At 44.5% G+C, this 19,077-nt stretch overlaps 1 protein-coding gene across 1 annotated transcript in view; it reads right to left on the bottom strand.

Moving 5' to 3' along the window:
• The window catches only part of LOC143292557 (kalirin-like), a 217,883-nt gene that overhangs the window by 111,892 nt on the left and 86,914 nt on the right, over window positions 1-19,077 (bottom strand). Inside the window, exon 39 of the mRNA XM_076602964.1 lies at window positions 1,343-1,601. Within this exon, the coding sequence (XP_076459079.1) occupies window positions 1,343-1,601 (259 nt within the window). The remainder of the gene's footprint in view (window positions 1-1,342; window positions 1,602-19,077) is intronic.

The raw sequence follows: 19,077 nt of genomic DNA on the forward strand, positions 1-19,077 counted from the left end.
TTTCACTGCAGGTACAAAAGGTCAGGGCAACTTTAGTTCAAAGAAAACAAAGTATAATGTTCATAATCTCTCATCCCACTGTATTTTCTGTTGTGTGCTAAATACCATACTCAATGGAAGATCTGCTCCCAGATTTCAGACCATTTCTGACAAGAATACACATTTAGGGACAGGAAAAACATCAAGACTGGCTGGAATGCCACAAAACTCCACTGAATGTGAAACTGGCACCAACACCTCTTCACTAACTGTGATCATGGCACACCCTTTCCTTTCTTCTTTCAGGCTTATCCATTCATTATTATTTTTTTTCCTTTTTTCTTCTTTTTTTTGTTACATAATTACTATCTTTTTTCCAGCTTGCTCCTTTCTTTTTTGTTACAGAATTACTATCTTTTTTCCATCTTGCTTAAAATCATGATGTCTATCAACCGTTCCTGTTGAAGGTGTTTGATCTACCTCCTGGGATGAATGATGATCACCCAACAAAAAATATTTTCTTCCTTCAGTGTGGATCTCTTGCATGGTTCCAGTCTGTCAGTACAGTCACCTTTTTGAAGTTCACAGGATTGAAAACTGGAGTTTGTAAATAAAACAAATACTAAAAGAGACAAAAAATTACTATCTGTTTATCTGATTATAAATGGCTACTGAATATTATAGAAATTTGGGTTGCTTGCACTGGTACACTGGAAAAAACAAGACACCTGCAACTCATTACCCATCATCATGAGACATGATTCTGCTCAGCACTGAGTTAGTGAGTCACTTTTCCCCATTATCCTGGCATGTTTCTGCCAGCATGTTTACCTTCTTTAATGACCAAATTACCTCAGGTGGGTGTTGATGTTTGGCTCATAAATAGTCTAGGAAGCTAAAAAATAGTCTAACAAAGCTTTGGTTTTATGCAGTGCATCTGTTATGTCTGTACTGATAAAAATTCTGTCAACAATAATGGTATATGATGCACTGAACATGTGCTTGTTAAAAAACACACATGTCAATACATACTTTGGTGAGTTCATTTGGTGCTGGATCTGAATGCAGCCTCACACAGTTTGCCTAAAGTTTTACTCTCACCCTTCTACAATTACACTGGTCGTCTCCCCCACCACTTTTCATCTTTCTTTTCACGACTTTCTTTCCCAAACATTATCTCTTCCCAAACTTCCTTTCCTGCCGCTCTCTCTCCACACACACACACACACACACACACACGAAACCACAATAGACGACCCAACACACACACACACACACAGAGGACACAATCCAACACACACAAAAACAAAGACAACATGGTAACGCCAACATGGCCAAGACGACCGACCATCCCTCCACTGACCGTCCAGCTCCATGCTGTTCCTGGCGCCGGGGCGCAGCATGGGGATGGGCTTGAGGGCGGAGAGGGGCACAAGGCCCTGTGCAGGGTCGGCCCCGTCTGGTGGCATGGTGCGCACCAGGCACCACTCGGTGGCAGCTTGCGTGGGGCCCACAGGGGGCGAGGGGTCCACCACCTCGATCTGCTGGCCCTGCTTGATGCTCAGCTCCCCTGCCGCACATGCCGAGTAGTCCTCCACCACCACCGTCACATCCACAATGCCCTGCCGGACAGACAGAAACCAGGTTGTTGAAATATGTGCTTTACTGTGTGCAGTTGTAAAAAAGTTTCAAGTACATATACAAATGCATGTATGTGAAATACATCAAGGTACATCTGTATATATATATATATGCATGCCATGAGAGTGCCAGCCATGTGTGCATGACACACTGAACAGTAAACAGTGTAAACAGTAAACAGTGTGTATCCTCATCCTTCAGAACATAAACAGAAAACAGATTCTAAACATCCTCCTCAAAACATATGGAAAGTCTCTCAAAGCCAAGTCAAAGCACAAAGCATTTGGAAAATTGTTACCGATTCTCTACAGCATTTTCACCCCTCTGTATTCTTTTTCTTCTTCTTTTCTTATAAACACTTTCTGTATTTTTCATCAAAAACATGTGCAACATACATCACAAATACCAGAGAAAACCAACTTTGTTTGGGCTGATCTCACTCTTGTAATAAAAAAAAGAATAAGAAACTTTAAAAAAAAAAAAATAAAATAAACACTTTGCTGTGTTTCTTTACAAATCCTTTAAAGAGGAGAAGTAAGACTTAGCTAACACCATAGTCCACATTTCCATTATGCAAAATTTTTAAAGTACACAAATGCAGATATATCTGCACATAATTATTTCTAAGAATAATGTCTTATCTTTGTTCATCCCTCCAGATGGGGCCATGATCTTTCATAAATAAGCATTGTTTTCATTGAAAACAGACTGAATGAGTAAGAAAGACAGAAAAAGATGATGGAAGGGAAGGAGAGAGAGAGAGAGAGAGGGGGGGGGGGGGGAGGGAGGGAGGGAGGGGGAGAGAGAGAGGAGAGAGAGAGAGAGAGAGAGAGAGAGAGAGAGAGAGAGAGAGAGAGCAGGGGCTAAGGAGAGTATTATGCAGTGGTACATTTGTGAAAAGTCTATTATGGTGAGACAGAAATAACTTTAATTTACACTCAAAACCACAGAATGAGATATACAGTCAAGACAGACACAGTGAGACAGACAGACAGACATGCGGGCACAAAAGGTGAAAAGGAGGGGAGGAGATAAAGGAAGAGTGAGAGAGAGAGAAAGAATGAATGAATGAATAAATGAACTGTTTATTCATATAGGCCATAGCCCCTCATGAAAGGGTGTCAGAAAAAAAACACATTTGAGAAGAAAAACAATAAATGGATAAACAAGACAAATATCATACTTTGTCAAGCAATATACACTTTGCTAAGCAGTACACTGCAGATAAATAACACACGCATATTTAACTAAACTCTGTAAAGTTACACATGTGTCATCAGCAGTATCACGAGCTTAATAAATTGATTTTATGTCGTAAGAGTGGATCAAAGCTTGAACGCTTTGAAAAGATAAATTGAGAAATTTCTGATAGTTTGTTCATGTGTAGATGCCATAAGTAGCGATAATCAAAACTGACCAGGGAACTTAAAAAATTTCAATGGTATGAAAAGAACCCTTAAGTCATACATGACAGGACAAGATAGAACAAAGTGCAAAAAGAGAGAGAGGGAGAGAGAAAGAGAGAGAGAAAGAACAAGAGAGAACAAGAGAGATGAGAGAAGCAAAGACAGAGGCAGAGAATCCTATGGGACAAAATCCTGAAATCCAGATCAAACAGACAACACAGAAAGTCTCAACTGGGCACACCCAAGTCCTTTGATTCCCTACCACCTGAAAACCTCAATTAGGTCACAGACCTAATTCATCTTTGGATCCCATTATGGACCTTTCAATGCTTTTACATGTTCAAAGCAACCATGAATAATATACACACCCCTTCTTACATGCACACATACACACACACGTGCGTGTGCACGCGTGCACACATACACACACTCTTCAAGCAAATGCCTACTCAACACTTACTACTTGCACACATTGTCCCCGCCATCCCTATTTCTCCTCTCTCCTCCTTCCATCTAATAATTCTTGTAATAAAAGGACATACACACATATGAGCGTGCACACACACACACACACACATGTGCGTGTGCACGCGTGCACACATACACACACTCCTTCAAGCAAATCCTACTCAACGCTTACTACTAACCCACATTCTCCTTAGCCATCCCCATTTCTCCCAGCTCCTCTTTCCATCTGATAACACTTGTACTAAGATGTAAAACTGATGTACAGCAAAAACAATAACACACTCTCACTCCCTCTTGCCTATGCAGCCCCCCCTCTCCCGCCCCCCACCCCCCTGCCCCCTCCTCCCCCCTCCACTGCTTTCTTACTCCTCCCTTTATATACCCCCTCCATCCCCCCTCCCCACTTGCCAGGCACACAGACACAACCTCATTCCTCCTGCCTTTTCCACCCCAATCTCTCCCTAAATACTCCTCCTCTTGCACAAGCACACACACACACACACACACACACACACACACACACACCTCTTCCTTTCTCCCTCCCTTTGAATACCCTCCTCCCTCACAACCCCTCCCCTACCCCTCTTCCCAGATGACCTTGAGCTGAGAACCCCTCCCTATTGCTGTTGCACTGTTGTTGCATTGCCTTACCTGTTGATGAGGCAGATAGAGCAAGTCAAAGAAAACACTTGGGGAAGGAGAACAACAACCCCCCTTGTTTCTTCCTGTCCCCCTCCCCTGTATACTGTGTTTTCCAGCACGCCAGGCACCGCAAGGTAAGGGGGGGAGGGATCACAGCACAGTTAACGTTCAGACTCTTAAGCAACAAACATGTGGTCTTGACTTGGAGCACACAAGCATAACACCGTGCAAAGCTGAGTGTCCTTGTTTTACCTATGTACGAGGAGGGGGGGGGGGGGGGGGGGGGGGGGGGGGGGGGAAGAGAGAGAGAGAGAGAGAGAGGGGGGGAGGGAGGGGGGGAGGAATGAGTGGGACAGGGAAGGGGGAAGCGAGAGAGAGAGAGAGAGAGAGAGAGAGAGAAGAAAATATTGTGTGTCCTTATTAGAATAATAAATTAAAAAAAAGAACTGTTGCTTTACTGCAGGTGTGTTATTTGCTAGTTTGTTTTTTGTTGTTGTGTTTTTTTAACGCATGTTTAGTTAGAAAAGCAAGTGCAAAGGCCGAGGAGGGGTTGGAAGGAAATGCTATTCCAGCTGGATCATAAGATGGTATAGGTGGGTGGAAGGTGCTGGACAGGACTATTGGAAGATTTCCTTCTGCGTCTTCAAACATCTCAAGTCAAGACTTCGTTCTGCATCTTCAAACAATCAAAGACTATGTTCTGCACCTTCAAACACCAGAAGACTTTGTTCTGCACCTTCAAACACCAGAAGACTTTGTTCTGTATCTTCAAACACCAGAGGGCTGTTCTCCACTTTCAAACGCCATAACAGTTTGTTCTGCATCTTCAAACATCAGAAGACTTTGTTCTTCATTTTCAAACATCAGAAAGCTATGTTCTTCAAACCCCAGACGACTTTGTTTTGCATCTTCAAACATCATATAACTGTGTTCTTCATCTTCAAACATCAGAAGACTATGTTCTTCATCTTCAAACTACAGAAGACTTTGTTTTGCGTCTTCAAACATCAGACGACTTTGTTCTTCATCTTCAAAATCAGAAGACTGTTTGGCATCTTCAAACAATTTTGGCATCTTCAATCTAACCACACCCTATCACCGACATGGAATTTTCCCTTTATTTGAAGTGAAAAGGTAAACTCGATCAACTTTTTAATCATAGAATTGAAAAATCGTATTAAAAAAAAAAAGAAGAAAAAGAGTTGAATCCCAAAGGCTAACAAATTTTAACAGGAACCTGGATGAAAGGCAAAGCATTTGGATTATGTCCTCTGCGTGAATCATCGTCTGCCACACGGATGGGTGCGTGTGTACTTTTTATTTCAAATTCAGCTGTGGGCAGGGAATGATGTACAGTTCATGCAGTCAGGAGCTTCCCAAGAGGTTTATAATAAACCACAAGTAAGGGCAAGGGCGTTGTGTACTGTGTTGTCTTGGGTGTGTGCATGTGAGTGCTGTGTTTTAGTTTTATGTGACTCAGTATAGACGCGTCAAGACAGTACTTTGTGAACCCACGCGCTCGTACGCACTCTCTCTCCCCCCCCCCTCTCTCTCTCTCTCTCTCTCTCACACACACACACAGGCATTGAGTCAGAGACGGACAGAGAAACACAAGAGACAGGTAGCAGTGAGACAGAGAAATAATGACCAGAGAAAACCAGCCACGCACAGTGACAGACATACAGATACACAGACACGTAAACCAAGCTCAGGAAGCCCTTATTCCAACCCCATCCAATCCACCACAATCCAGAGATCAGTTGCAAGGGTAAGGTGAGGTGATCCAAATGGCAAAGCATCGAAGTGAGGAAGGAAGAGGTGGGGGTGGGGGGCTGAGGTTAGGAAGTTATAATAAACGTAGATTACCATCTCGTCATTTTATTTACCCCCCCCCCCCACCCCCCTCACTTTTCTCTCACTCCTATTAAACACCCTTCCCACTTGATCATTGCATGGCACCTACCACTCTGACTTTGCTGGTCCCTGATCTACCCATCCATCCCCATTATACTGCCTAGTTAGGGAAGGCATCCAAAGAGGCTGTAGCATCAGCAGGAGTTGGGGAAAGTCAAACATCATTGTTGTGAATATCGTGACTTCTCCCCATCCTTCATTGACTTCACTGCCTGAACTGGGTGATGGCGTAGGAGGGGAGGGGAGAGGGAAGGAGGACGATGTAAGATGCGGGAATGGGGGAAGAGGAGGGGGAGAAGGGAGAAGAGGGAGGGGGAGGGGGGAGAGGGAGATAGAGAGAGAAGTGTTTTCCGAACCCACTTCATTCTGTTGTGAGTTATGGGATGCTAGAATCTGAACCCATCAGACAGAAAGGTTGCTTTCTTATACTTCGCCACTCGCCTTGCCAAACACCCACCTAACCCCCCCCTCAACCACCACCACTCCCCGTGTCGTCTCAGCGCCGTATCTCTCACACAGCCCCCCCCCCTCCCTCTCCCCCAAGCACACTACCACCACTACCACACCCTGGTCCATGGACAACAAAAACTGCAAGCGCTATCAGTTCACACAAGCGCCGGGCTGCCTTAAAGCCACCCAGTTCAGGAGACCTTGGTGGGCTCTGGGTTTTCCCTGAAACATTTTTTTTCTCAAAGAAAGAACTGGCCTACTTTTTTTTTTTTGCTAGATAGTACAAGGATACACCATCGTAAACACTGCAAACAATCAATGCATTAATCAACAAAGTACTGACATGAACATGAAACATTTCCACAAAGTACTGACATGAACATGAAACATTTCTTTTACAAAGTTTGTGTGGCATTTCTAAAGTTTTCAACTTTAGAATCACTATATTTCATATAATCCAATATCAGGACGGATTTTGTTTCATCAGCATCTGTATATAAAATGCGTGGATAAAAAAGGAAAAAAAGAAAAAAAGGAAGAATAAGAAGAAGGTGTGGGAAGGGGGAAGATAGGGGATTGGTCAAATGCAGTGTCTGGAAAAATGAGAGAGAGAAAAAAAAATCGAAATATACCAAATCCTTTAACTTCCATATCAAACCTCTTTTTTTTTTCTTCTTTTTTTTTTAAAGGAAGAAAGAAAGAACTATGCACTGAACTAGCTACGCCGCCTCTCTCCTCCTCCCAGTCTGAAGAAATAAGAGAGAGAGAGAAAGAGAGAGAGAGAGAAAGAGAGAGAGAGAGAGCTGACAAGTTTTCGAATAATCTGTGACGGTACCAACAGATCCAAGATATCAGTCCTCAAAAGACCACCACCACCATCATCATCATCATCATCATCACATCCCTCCCTCTGCCTCCCAGTTTGGCGACTGATGCAACCTAGGCGTGTGTATGTACGCGCGCGCGCGCGTGTGTGTGTTGTGTGTGTATGCGTGCGTGCATACGCGTCTCCTCTCCACCACCATCGATTCCTCCCCTGTCTTTTTTCCCCCCACCAGGAGGCTGGCACTGCAGAACATATCAACAGACAGCATGCAAATCAATCTTCAACAACGCTGCCCCGTCGCCTCTTTCGGTCTGTCTCTCTAGTCTCTCCTGCTCGGTTCGATCATGTCTCTTCCCAGGTTTTTCGCTCTTTCTCTGTTGGCTTCCTGTGTTCTGAAAGGGGGTCGGGGGGAGTGGAGAGAGAGAGAGAGAGAGAGAGAGAGAGAGAGACAGAACGAGACAAACTCCAACTTGCCCCATGTCTGTGTGCCACATACCAAAATATCAATCTGAACGGTTTTTTCTGGGGGTTTTTTATATTTTTTTTTTGTTGTTGTTGCTGGTGTTTTTGTTTTTTTTCCCTTCAAGTCTCTCTTCTTCTTTCCCCCGATATCAGACCTGTCTTTTTCTAAGAACCCCCTCTCCTCTTCATCCTTACAGACCAACAACGAACTAAGCCAGGGAGTTCCTTCCACCGACCGACTTTGTCGAGCACGTACCTACTGAAAACATATTCCGTCGTGAACTTCTCTCAACAAGTTTTCAGACACTTTTGATTTTCTTTTTTGTCTCCGTTTTCAATGCTGCTGCCCCAGCAACTACTGGAAATGTTTCAAAGCGCTTTGCGTGCGCGCGTACATACATTTGTTTTCGCTTTATCGCCTGGGTGGGGGTGGCTGGGGATGGGGGTGGGGGTTGAGGTCAGGGTTCAAAGCGTGAAGGCTCAGGGATTGAGGGGATGGGGAGAGTGTGTGTTTTAATGGGGTACGTGGGGTAGAACGGGGTGTGCACGCGTATGTTGAATCTTTATAGTTTAACGTCTCTTCACTTTTTCAAGTGCTTAACAGATGACGGAAAGCACATGAACAAAGTTTGAGGACGAATAAATGTGTGTGTGTGTGTGTGTGTGTGTGTGTGTGTGTGTGTGTGTGTGTGTGTGTGTGTGTGTGTGCGTGTGTTTAGGAGTGGGTGCATGCGGGCGTGCGAAAGCGCAGCCACGTGGGTAGGCAGTATCTGCACTGTGGAAAAAAGATGTGTTGAACACAAACTCCTTGTGTAGATTTTTTTTAGCCCCCCATTTCGAACACAAGGTAAATCACCATCTTCATAATGGATACTGCTAACAGTGCGTCTTCAGCAACATGCTTCAACATATCACCGTCATTTGCCATAGAACCGTGCCAGTTAACTTCCCTTACTGTATTACATTGCGTTGCATTGCACTGAATTGTACTGCAGTGTATTATACTGTATTGTATTGTGTTGGATTGGATTGTATTGGATTAGATTGGATTGTATCGTATTGTATTCAGTGTTACTTTTTCTGTCACAACAGACTTTTCGGTGTGAAATTCGGGCTGCACTCACCGGGGAAGGCACATCACCACAACGCAGAGCCGACCCCCCACCCCCCTTTATTTTCTTTATCTTCCTTCAATATTCAGCAAGTTTTTTTTGTTTTGTCTTTTCCTACTAAAGTGATTTTTTTTTTTTTATACAGAATTTCGCCACAAACAACCATTCTAATGCCGTGCGGTTCTTTTATGCACACGAAGTGCATTCTGCATACCGGACTCGATGTATCTTCTCCGAATGATGTTATCATTACTACTGCTGCTCCTCTATCTCCCTGCCTCTCAAACCCAGGTTAACTCACTCAGTACGGCCAGTCCTCTCTTCTCCTCTACACAGACCCCTCGGATGTCCAGTGGGTGTCTGAATGACCCAACCTTTAGCTTCCGTCGTCAGAATTGTGTTATTCTTTGTCAACATTCACCTCTTCAGTATAAGAGCCTTCCGCTTGTAATATTTTGATGGTGGTAATTGGGGTGAAACGCTGTTAACGTCGTCTCTTTCGCCGTTCGTATGGAGAGAGTTAACCTTCCTCTGTATGTTTTATTACTACGGCGGAAACGCATGGAATTTGGGTGCCATTTCCTCCGTTTGTTTACTCACCGGGGATGCGATATTTTGTTTCATCCACGCAAACGTGAGTCGAGGTGGCTCAAGTCTGAGAGAGATACACAGAAATCGAAACTAAAAAACAAAACAAAACAAAACAAAACAACCCCCCCCCCCCCCCCCCGCCAAAAAAAAACAAAACAAAACAAACAAAAAACACACACAAAACCAACCCCCCCCAAAAAAGCACAAGAGAGAGAGAGAGAGAGAGAGAGAGAGAGAGAGAGAGAGAGAGAGAGAGAAACGGCGGAAAAGGAGTTTCAGTTTCAGTAGCAAAAGGAGGCGTCACTGCGTTCGGACAAATCCACATACGCTACACCACATCTGCCAAGCAGATGCCTGACCAGCTGTATAACCCAACGCGCTTAGTCATCCTTGAGGGGGGGGGAAGGAATAAGCACTTTCTGGCCTGTTTTCATCTTACCCTAACAAAAAAAATATCTTTAACAGAACTTTCAGAAGAAATTTTGTACAAGGGATACGAGAGGGAGGGAGGGAGGGAGGTAAAAGAAAAATACATGTACATACACATCGCATGGCAATATCAACAAAATAAATTGCTGAGTGATGCAATACTCTCCGGAAAAGACAGCGCGTAAAGAGTGAATGACAGGCTGAGAGAGAGAGAGAGAGAGAGAGAGAGAGAGAGAGAGAGCGGTGTGGGACGTTTTAATGTTCTTGAGAGAGAAAGAGAGAGGGGTGGGGGGGAGGGGGGTCGGGGAGGGACGTTTTAATGTTCTTTTAAGCGCATAAGTTTTTGACGAGGCATCACGACATGCGGACACCACGGTGTCAAACCAGTTCGGCAGAAAGGGTAGTGGAGAGCAGGACAGGTCTAATCGCTAGAGATCGCCACATACTTATGCCCCTTCTGTATGCTGTCCTGTGCGCTCATTGGCTGTATTGTGGTTGTTGTATTGCTCAGTCATTCAGTGGGGACTGCAGGTCGACAGCAAAGAGAGCCAATTTTTATGTAGGGTTCGTGACTTTCGAACTCAACATTTTGACAGCCATGGCTAGCAAGTGAGTTCTAATAAAAAAAAATGATGGCGAAACGTATAAAGCAAGTCGAAGCGTAATACTGTCCTCACCCCATCCCCAGGCTAGGCATTATGCTGAAAGCAGAGAAACTACTGAACTATTCCTCTGCTCGCGTGCATCTGCGTTCGCGTGTGCGCACAATATATGTTAATTGCTATCCTGCTCATATCTGTCCCGAGTTGAGATATGAACCGATTCTGTTTTCCTCCGTTTCCTGTCTTCCTTCTGGACTGCATTAATCCCAAAGAAAACAGTCTCACTTTATAGTAATGCACGTTCACCAGCCAGACAGTCTTCTCTCAGCATCTCGCCAAAACCACCAGACTGGATCTGACACAGGTGTGTGTGTGTGTGTGTGTGTGTGTGTGTGTGTGTGTGTCTGTGGACCGGGGGGTGGAGGGGGTGGCTATGAAAATAATGGCTTGGCCTTGCAACTTTCTCCTCTGTACCCCCACATCTGTCTCTTTGTCTGTTTCTCTGTCTATTTTTTGTTATCCCCCTAGGCTTGTGGGACTAAAACTGCAATACTGACGTGGCGCCCTCCACAGGGTAGTAGAACTCCGACCCAACTTTTACTTACAAAATAAGTCTCGTTTACTGTTAACAATAACAAGAGAGAGGGGGGAGGGGGGAAAGATACACACTTAATACAGTAAAAAAATCGTTTGAAGTTAGAATGTGTTCTGTATTTAATATTGTAAAACTTCTGAGGAAAAAAAAGGCATAACAGTACATTGAGCCAAGCATCTTCGGGTTGAGAGTTTGTGGACTTACTCACAGCGCTAAAGCGCGGCTACCAATACAGTTCAAAAATTAATATCTAAACTTATGTCGTTTTTGTAGCGTGATAAATCGATTACGGTATTCGAGGTGATGACGCCGTTTAAATCATGTTATTTTGGTATATTCCGATTATTTGAGAAATTCTTTTCAAGTCCGCGGTGTAGGAGACACGTTGCCATCGCCTCAGGCAAACCGCAACATGTAGCCGTTTTGTCAAGATCTGCAGAGATACTTGTTCGGTAGGCTTACAGAAACTACAACCAGGTCCATTCAATTTCTCTTTTATGTTCATTCTCGTTAATTCTGTATCCACTTTCGACCAGGATCCTAAACGAAATAAACCGTTCATGATCCGGAAATACAGGCAAATCTGGGTTACATCTTTTGTCGTAACCCATTATTGTTATGACTGAAGATTTGTTCCCCCTATGTTTAATCCAAATCAAGTATTGACAGATAAAGTATTTCCAGAGAAATTGACAAATTTCAAGTTTAGCTCGGACACACACACACACACACACACACACACACACACACACACACACACACACACTCTCACACAACCAAACACCGGATCATTACATAGACTCACATTGTTTACACATGCGAGTCAAAAGCCTTTCAATTACACTGATAAAATTTCGTTTCGCGTCTCTCTCTCTCTCTCCATTCACATGGTGTTAGTTATACGGCTGCTGTAGCAAGAATGCTTTCCTGACGGAAGTGGTCTGGCAGTGGTTTTTGTGAAACAACGGCATGAAAAAAACCCAAACAAAAAAAACCAACCACCTTACCCAACCACCTCCCTTCTCCCTCCCCCTACCCTACAGAAACACACACACACACAAAGTGCTGATGGATAATCTCTTATTTGTTTGTGCGTTTGTTTTTGTGGAGAGAGTTCTTAAAAAAAAAAAAAAATTCAACACACACACACACACACACACGGCTGTCCATGCCATACATGTAGGCACAACGTTTGTTGTCATGAAGCACAACGTTTGTTGTCATGAAGTGCTCATGGACAAACACAGGAACGAAATGCATTTGACTTCGTTTCCCCGTGACTCGTTAGCAGACCACTGGCCACATTAAACCGGTCGTTCCCGAAATGACAGACCACGATTTCTGTCTTCCCTTCAGAAACTTGCTGTGCGTTTGGTTCTTTGTTAAAGTTTTTTTTTTTTTTTTCTTCTTTGCAAAAAATGTATCTTGGGCAAAAATAGATGATTACTATGGAAATAAAATCATCAAATTTTCAAACACACCGATTTAATCAGATAAAACCAAACACAAAATCAAACAAAATCGCATTTCAGATGTGCGACCATGATCGTGTCTACGGATGAGTTGAAACAGTCAATTGTATTATTTGTAAACATCAAAAATATTGTTATCTTCAAATTAACGTAATGTAGGCCAATGTGTGGTGGGGTGAAAGTCAGAGAGAGAGAGAGAGAGAGAGAGAGAGAGAGAGAGAGAGATCAATCGATAGAGAGAGAGACAGACAGACATATAAACAGACAAACACATGGCATGCAGCATCGCATGTGGAGAGAGATGTGGGGGTGTGGGTCTTTACCTCGCGACGTTTCTTCGCCTGCTTCCACCGCACCAGCCTGACCATCAACAGGCCGAAGTTCCCGAGCTGTGACATGGCGGCTGACTTCTACAACTCTGTCCACTACAGACCTCCGGACAACAAAAGCAATAAAAAGTCTGCACAGTCCTCCTGGCTATGTGCGAACTGTTGTCCCTCCTCCTCTCACAACACGAAACAACTCAACACCATCACGGAAGTTCTGTCTCTGTCATCACAAGTCTTCATGGCCTGCTTACAGTCTTCCAACCAAGCTCCGAGCGTCGATTCCTTTCGCTCTTTCCCCATCACCATTTGCCGCAATGACGGTTACATGTCCGAACAGCTTTGAAGTCCGTGCTAATTCGTTTTTGGTTTGTTTGTTGTTTTTTAATATAAACTTTCTGTTCTTTTTTTCTTTAAACAATAACAGTTCAATGCTTCATTTCGTCAGCTTCACAGTCAAACTTAGCCAGCATCCTCGTTATTTCTTTTTGTCTCTCTGTTCTCGAGCATCTAATTTTGTTTCTCATCCCAGCGCTAACTTACTTATCTTTCGCTTTAAAGCTCAAAGTAAATCATCTATTTCACTTAAATGGCTCCACGTTAATCAACATCTTCATCATTTCTGTTTTTCTCCTTAATCATGCCAATTTTCACTTTCTTTCTATGATTTAACGGCCTTTAAAATAGTTATTCTTTACATCCATACATTATTTTTCTTTCCGCTGAAAAAAATCCACACAAAACACACGTATGTTCTGCTGTGTAATATTGCCGAAGTCACGTCAACATGCCGTCTCATCCAGACCAGTTTCCAGTTACACTACACCGCAAGTGAACTTTGTTCCTCTCTCTTCTCTCCTGCTGCTGGCGGCTGATATCAGACAAAACTGGGTCCTCCTCCGTGTCGTCCATGTTCTGCTCTCTCTCTCTCTCTCCATCCCCTCTCCCCCGGCCCCTCCCTATCTATCTCCCTCTTACCCGCCAGCGCCACGCGACGGCACCACCTGATCAATCAGTCTGAGGAGTGAAACAAGAAGGTTAAGAAAAGAAAAGGGGGAAAAATCGCTACTTGTGGTCTGTGGGTAGCACAACTCTCTTCTCACAACTTATCTTCTGGCTAATCCTCGATGCCGGCTGGGGGCTGTTGGGCGGGCTGAACTGATAGGATTCCTGGAGACGGGTGGTATACAGACAACGAACAAACCTTATATCTCCCACAATAAACTTTGCTGACTCAATCCCCTGCCCCCCCCCCCCCCCCCACCCCTCTTCCTCCTCTGCAGGGTTTAGATCCGGCATCGGTTTTTACACATCTCGAGCTTAAACCCCAATGCACTGAGCAACTGGATTTGAATACATGTCGATTACTTTAGGTTCTGAGGTGGGCTTCACATCGTTCGATCGTTCCTGTCTTGTCAGCGAAACAGACAGCGGTGGTGATGCTGCTGTCTTCGTTCTGACGACGTCGGCAGACGCCGCCGATGATGCCCCAGAAATGTGAACCGCCGGGCATACTGTGTTCTAAGGCAAAGGATCCTACAGACTGCGGGGTTAGAACCGAACATGACGTGCAATTGATTGTAAACATGTCTAGGGCGAGAGGCGTCAGACACACATTTCCTTTTTTATCTCTTTTCAACAAGGTGGCGGCCGTGGCAGAGGTAATTAGCCTGATCTTTGTCGCTTCCTCGCATTTCGGTGGATTTTTTTCCCCCCCTATATTCTTTTTTCCTGCTTCCTTTTTCCCCAACTTCCTGCCAACGACGGCCGCAAGCAAAACGTTCACCCAGTGTTCAGTTTTAAATGAAGACCGGTTATTTCTTAAATACAAAATTTCCTTTAAAAAACCGATTGTGACAAGGGTGGGGATGTGAGGAGGGGAGAGATAGAAAAGGAATGAGAGAAAGGTATGATGGAGAGACAGACAGACAGACAGAGACAGAAAGAGAGACACATTATCCTTTAAAAATGAATGAATAAAACAACTGGTTTCCTTACAGCCGCTTTTATCCCTGTGCGCTTATTTGAACTGATCCATGAAAGTAACACCCGTCGGATATGCATAGGCCTCTCGCTCTCAGAATACCCACGTTACAAAGATGCATTTTTGTTTTGATTTTTTTTTCCTCCCTCGTTTCCCTGTTTGGAAGAAAACAACAACAAAAAAACAACAACTCCAGACACGATTCTCTGGCAAAAGATACGGAATGGAAATGCGGCCGAAGAAGCAGCAGCAGCGTTAGCCCTACCATCAAGTACCCTCACCATCCAAACTTGCGGCGAAAAACATTTGCACGTGTCTTTGTGGGAAACCATCTTGCCACATAAGGGTGGAGAGGTGCTTTGCACGTGTCTTTGTGGGAAACCATCTTGCCACATAAGGGTGGAGAGGTGCTTTGATGTGTTTGCTCTAAAGGAGAATTGAGAAAGCGACTGATTTGTGTGTGTGTGTGTGTGTGTGTGTGTGTGTGTGTGTGAGAGAGAGAGAGAGAGAGAGAGAACCAACTTCAAGAGAGAGAGAAGGGGGGGGGGGGGGGGGGGAGTGGGGGGAGCCCGAGAACCCACTTGACTCGCCTTCGTGCGATTCTGACCAGACAACACTTTGATACGGACCACCATTTATTTCTGTTCCTTTTTCATGTCGAGACCTGACACAGAAAGGGACGTGGGAACAGATAATTAACGAGACAGGTGGTCAGAAATCACGATCATTATGTTCAGATTTCACTTTGGCAAAGATTTGTACCGCTCCATATATTTCTCCCCTCCCCTCCCCACCCCCACCTATCCCCCCTCTCTCCTTCCTTTCTCTTATCCCCATCCTTCCTTTCCCTTATCCCCAGACACCCTCCGTGGAACGATCGGTTCATTCCTAATCACATCAAAGCACCAAGCACACGTACAGTCACTACAGTTCTACACAACCACCACAAACTGACGGTATTGAAAGATCACCAATCCGCCTCCTCCTCCTCCACCACCACCAAACCGCCCCCACCGCCAACACGACGTCAAAGAGTGCAGCAACAGGTGTGTGAGCGCTAACTGTCACTCTTGCACGAGCGACAGACAGGTTTCAGAGGGCGGCAGGCAACTCTATCCATCTGGCACCACAGCTACCGCACACGACGGGATAAAGAGCACAGAGAGAGAGAGAGAGAGGTGTCGGCATTCTGCTAACTTCATACAACACCACAGTGTGCACGTGTACGGAGCAGAAAAAGAAATCCATCTGGCTTCATGGCCCCCCACCCACCCCCACATCTCTCTCTCTCTCTCTCTCTCTCTGCTGTGCCCCATCCCTCTCCATGTGGTGGTGCCGTTATTGTTGTGACGGTGCCAGCCAGACAGGGGATGTGGAGGGCGGGGTGAGGGGTGGAGTGGTGGGGGAAGGCAACGGCCAGTGTCGCTGGCAATCTGACTTGCCCCTTTCCTGGGTTATCTATCATCAGGTGGAGATCAAAAGAAAAAACAACAAAAAAAAAACAAAAAAAAAAAAAACAAAACAAAAAAAAGTTCCCCTAAATCCCATACCCTCGGGAGAGGATGGTGGGCGTGGAAGGATTGGGAAAAGCGGAGCAAGGAGAGGAGTAGTGATCCCATTGTGCAAAGAACACAAGGGTAATAGGATCTTACAAACGTCCCAGTGCTCATTGATGTTATTATTCTGATGCAATTCTCGATTTAGCATTTACATACTATTCGGATACAAGACAACATGACGCAGTTTAAGTTGCACCTCGAGTTGAGTGTGTACACCAGCTCTCATGGTAAGTCCGTCTTAAGCCATGTGTATCCTGCCTTTTGAAGGCCGGAAGACGTACAGGGTTGGGCCTTCCTTTGCAAAGACGAAATTGTGGGACCGTAATTCTTTCGGGGTGCCATTCTATTGGGCATAACTCCTGAGCAAACTGCAGATGCTATTACAACCCACTTTACCAACATTCCATCTTCCCTTGCATTCATCCCCATCCCCCCACCCGCTCCTCTTTCTTTTGAAACTGTTAATGCTGCAGCTTCTACGCCAGTCCACAATTGTGTGTGTGTGTGTGTGTGTGTGTGTGTGTGTGTTTACTGTGCAGCTGCTACGCCAATCTACATAACTAGTAGGCCTACCCCCCATCCCACTGTAACAAACAGTTGTTCAGATTGCTGCGGCTACGCTTATGACACTATCATTGTAAAACTCTTTGGCTCTCCCCCTTTCTCTCTTTCTCTCTCTCGGTGCGCTGTGCGTGTGCGCGTGAATGCGCTGTAACTGTTCGAAGTAGTGCAGCTGCAATCTAAACCCACGACGTCCGCATCAAATCATTAATACCCGCAACTCCATCCGTCTGTATGTGCGTATTTCTTTTATCTCCCTACCAACTCATCTACTCCACTTCTCCTGTACTTCCATGATGCCGACGTCTGGCTCACGACTCGTAAATTTTTAGCCTGCACAGTAGCTGCCTTTTGCTCACAGTTTATTTCCATCTCTTTTTCTTGTCTTTTTTCCCCTCTAGTGCGCAAAGATTTATTTCAATCCTAACTTGACGCTAAATCGGGCTCATGGAAAAAAATGGATCCACCAGGTGGCAGAAATGCGAAAAAGAGCTGTACTTACTGCAGTGCACAGTCCTCTCTTTCTCTCTTTTCCTGTATTTCTTTCTTCATTTTTCTCACTTGCCACACTCTCCTTATTCTATTTTCTGACCCATTCTTTACTTAGAGCTCGCATCGTCACGATTCTTAATGACCCCTTTGGTACAACGATCCAGGAGCTGCTGACAGGTTTATGAATCGAGCATGACGTAGTTCTGTCAAAGCGGGGTTTTACTGTGAGAGAGGAGAGGCAGCCAGCCAGGAACCAGCCTGCTGTAAACCTTGATGAACATTACCATCATCGTTATCATTTTCATCATAGACGTTATTTTCTGAGCGCGTAACAATAGAGCAGGGTTGTTGTTTGTTTTCAAAATTTAAATAAGGGAATAGAAAGGTTCTTAAACGCACCTCTGAGCTTTCATCAGCTTCGTTTCTAAGCACAGATCATAAACAAAAGGGTGATATAGGGGGGGAAAAAGAAAGAAAAAGAGAACTGAAAAAGAACAGAATAATAATATCAATAATAATAATGAAACCCAGCAAATAAACAAAAACCACTGGAGCTGTTTTAACTGGCCGACTTGCGGAGCAGAGAACTTTTGGGGAAATTCAACCTCAGTTCAACTGTTTAAGTCAGCGGAACATCTAATAATCGTCAAAAAGGGAGAATCCTCATAACAAACAAACAAACGAAACCAAAAAAACCCAAACAAACAAAAAAACCACCACCGCGGCAACAAACAAAATTAACTGTTTAAGTCATCGGAACGTCTAATGACATACTCATACTTCATTAGCAAGTTGCTAATCTGTCTGTCAAAGAGGGAGATTCCTTAAAAACAACCCCCCCCCCCCCCCCCACACACACACAAACCGTGACAACAAACAGAACCGTTCAAGAAAGCGGAACGTCCAATGACAAACTCGTGCTTCATTACCAAGTTGCTAATCTGCCGTGTTTGTCAAAGAGAGAAATACACTGCGGCAACAGAAGACATGGACTGGTAAGCGTATATCGTATTCAGTTAGTTTGTTAGATTTGGTTATCTGTTACTTGGGGAATTTTCTGGTTTTTTTTGTTGTTGTTGTTGTTGTAGAAAAAAATATCTATATCTTTTGCTTATATAAAATTTCTGCCAATGTCATCTAACAAACGGATCTGTTACTGCGTATTCATCTAACTTTGAAAGTTGACACCAAATTCAATTGTCTCCAAACAACGCAACTTCGCAAGTTCTTAAATCAATCTCGCTCTCTCTCCTTATTACACAATACAAACTGACATCAAATCTAAGCACAGCTCCAAATACACAAAGACACACGCCCCCCCCCCCCCCCCCCCCCCCCCCCCACACACACACACACACACACACGCGCGCGCGAACACCAACACTGACGAAACATCCGAAACGATTACGGATCCAAATTGCTGAGACATCACGTAGCAATGAGGTTCTGAAACAAAAGTTAAACCCGTTAGTCGTGCCTTGCCTTATGTGTGCCTGTCTATCTACCCATCCACCCATCTATCTACCCGGTCTGGTCCCCTCCGTCGCTGGCGGTGGTAAACAGTGT

Source organism: Babylonia areolata, chromosome 18, assembly GCF_041734735.1.
Source record: "Babylonia areolata isolate BAREFJ2019XMU chromosome 18, ASM4173473v1, whole genome shotgun sequence".
Classification (NCBI taxonomy): Eukaryota; Metazoa; Mollusca; class Gastropoda; order Neogastropoda; family Buccinidae; genus Babylonia; species Babylonia areolata.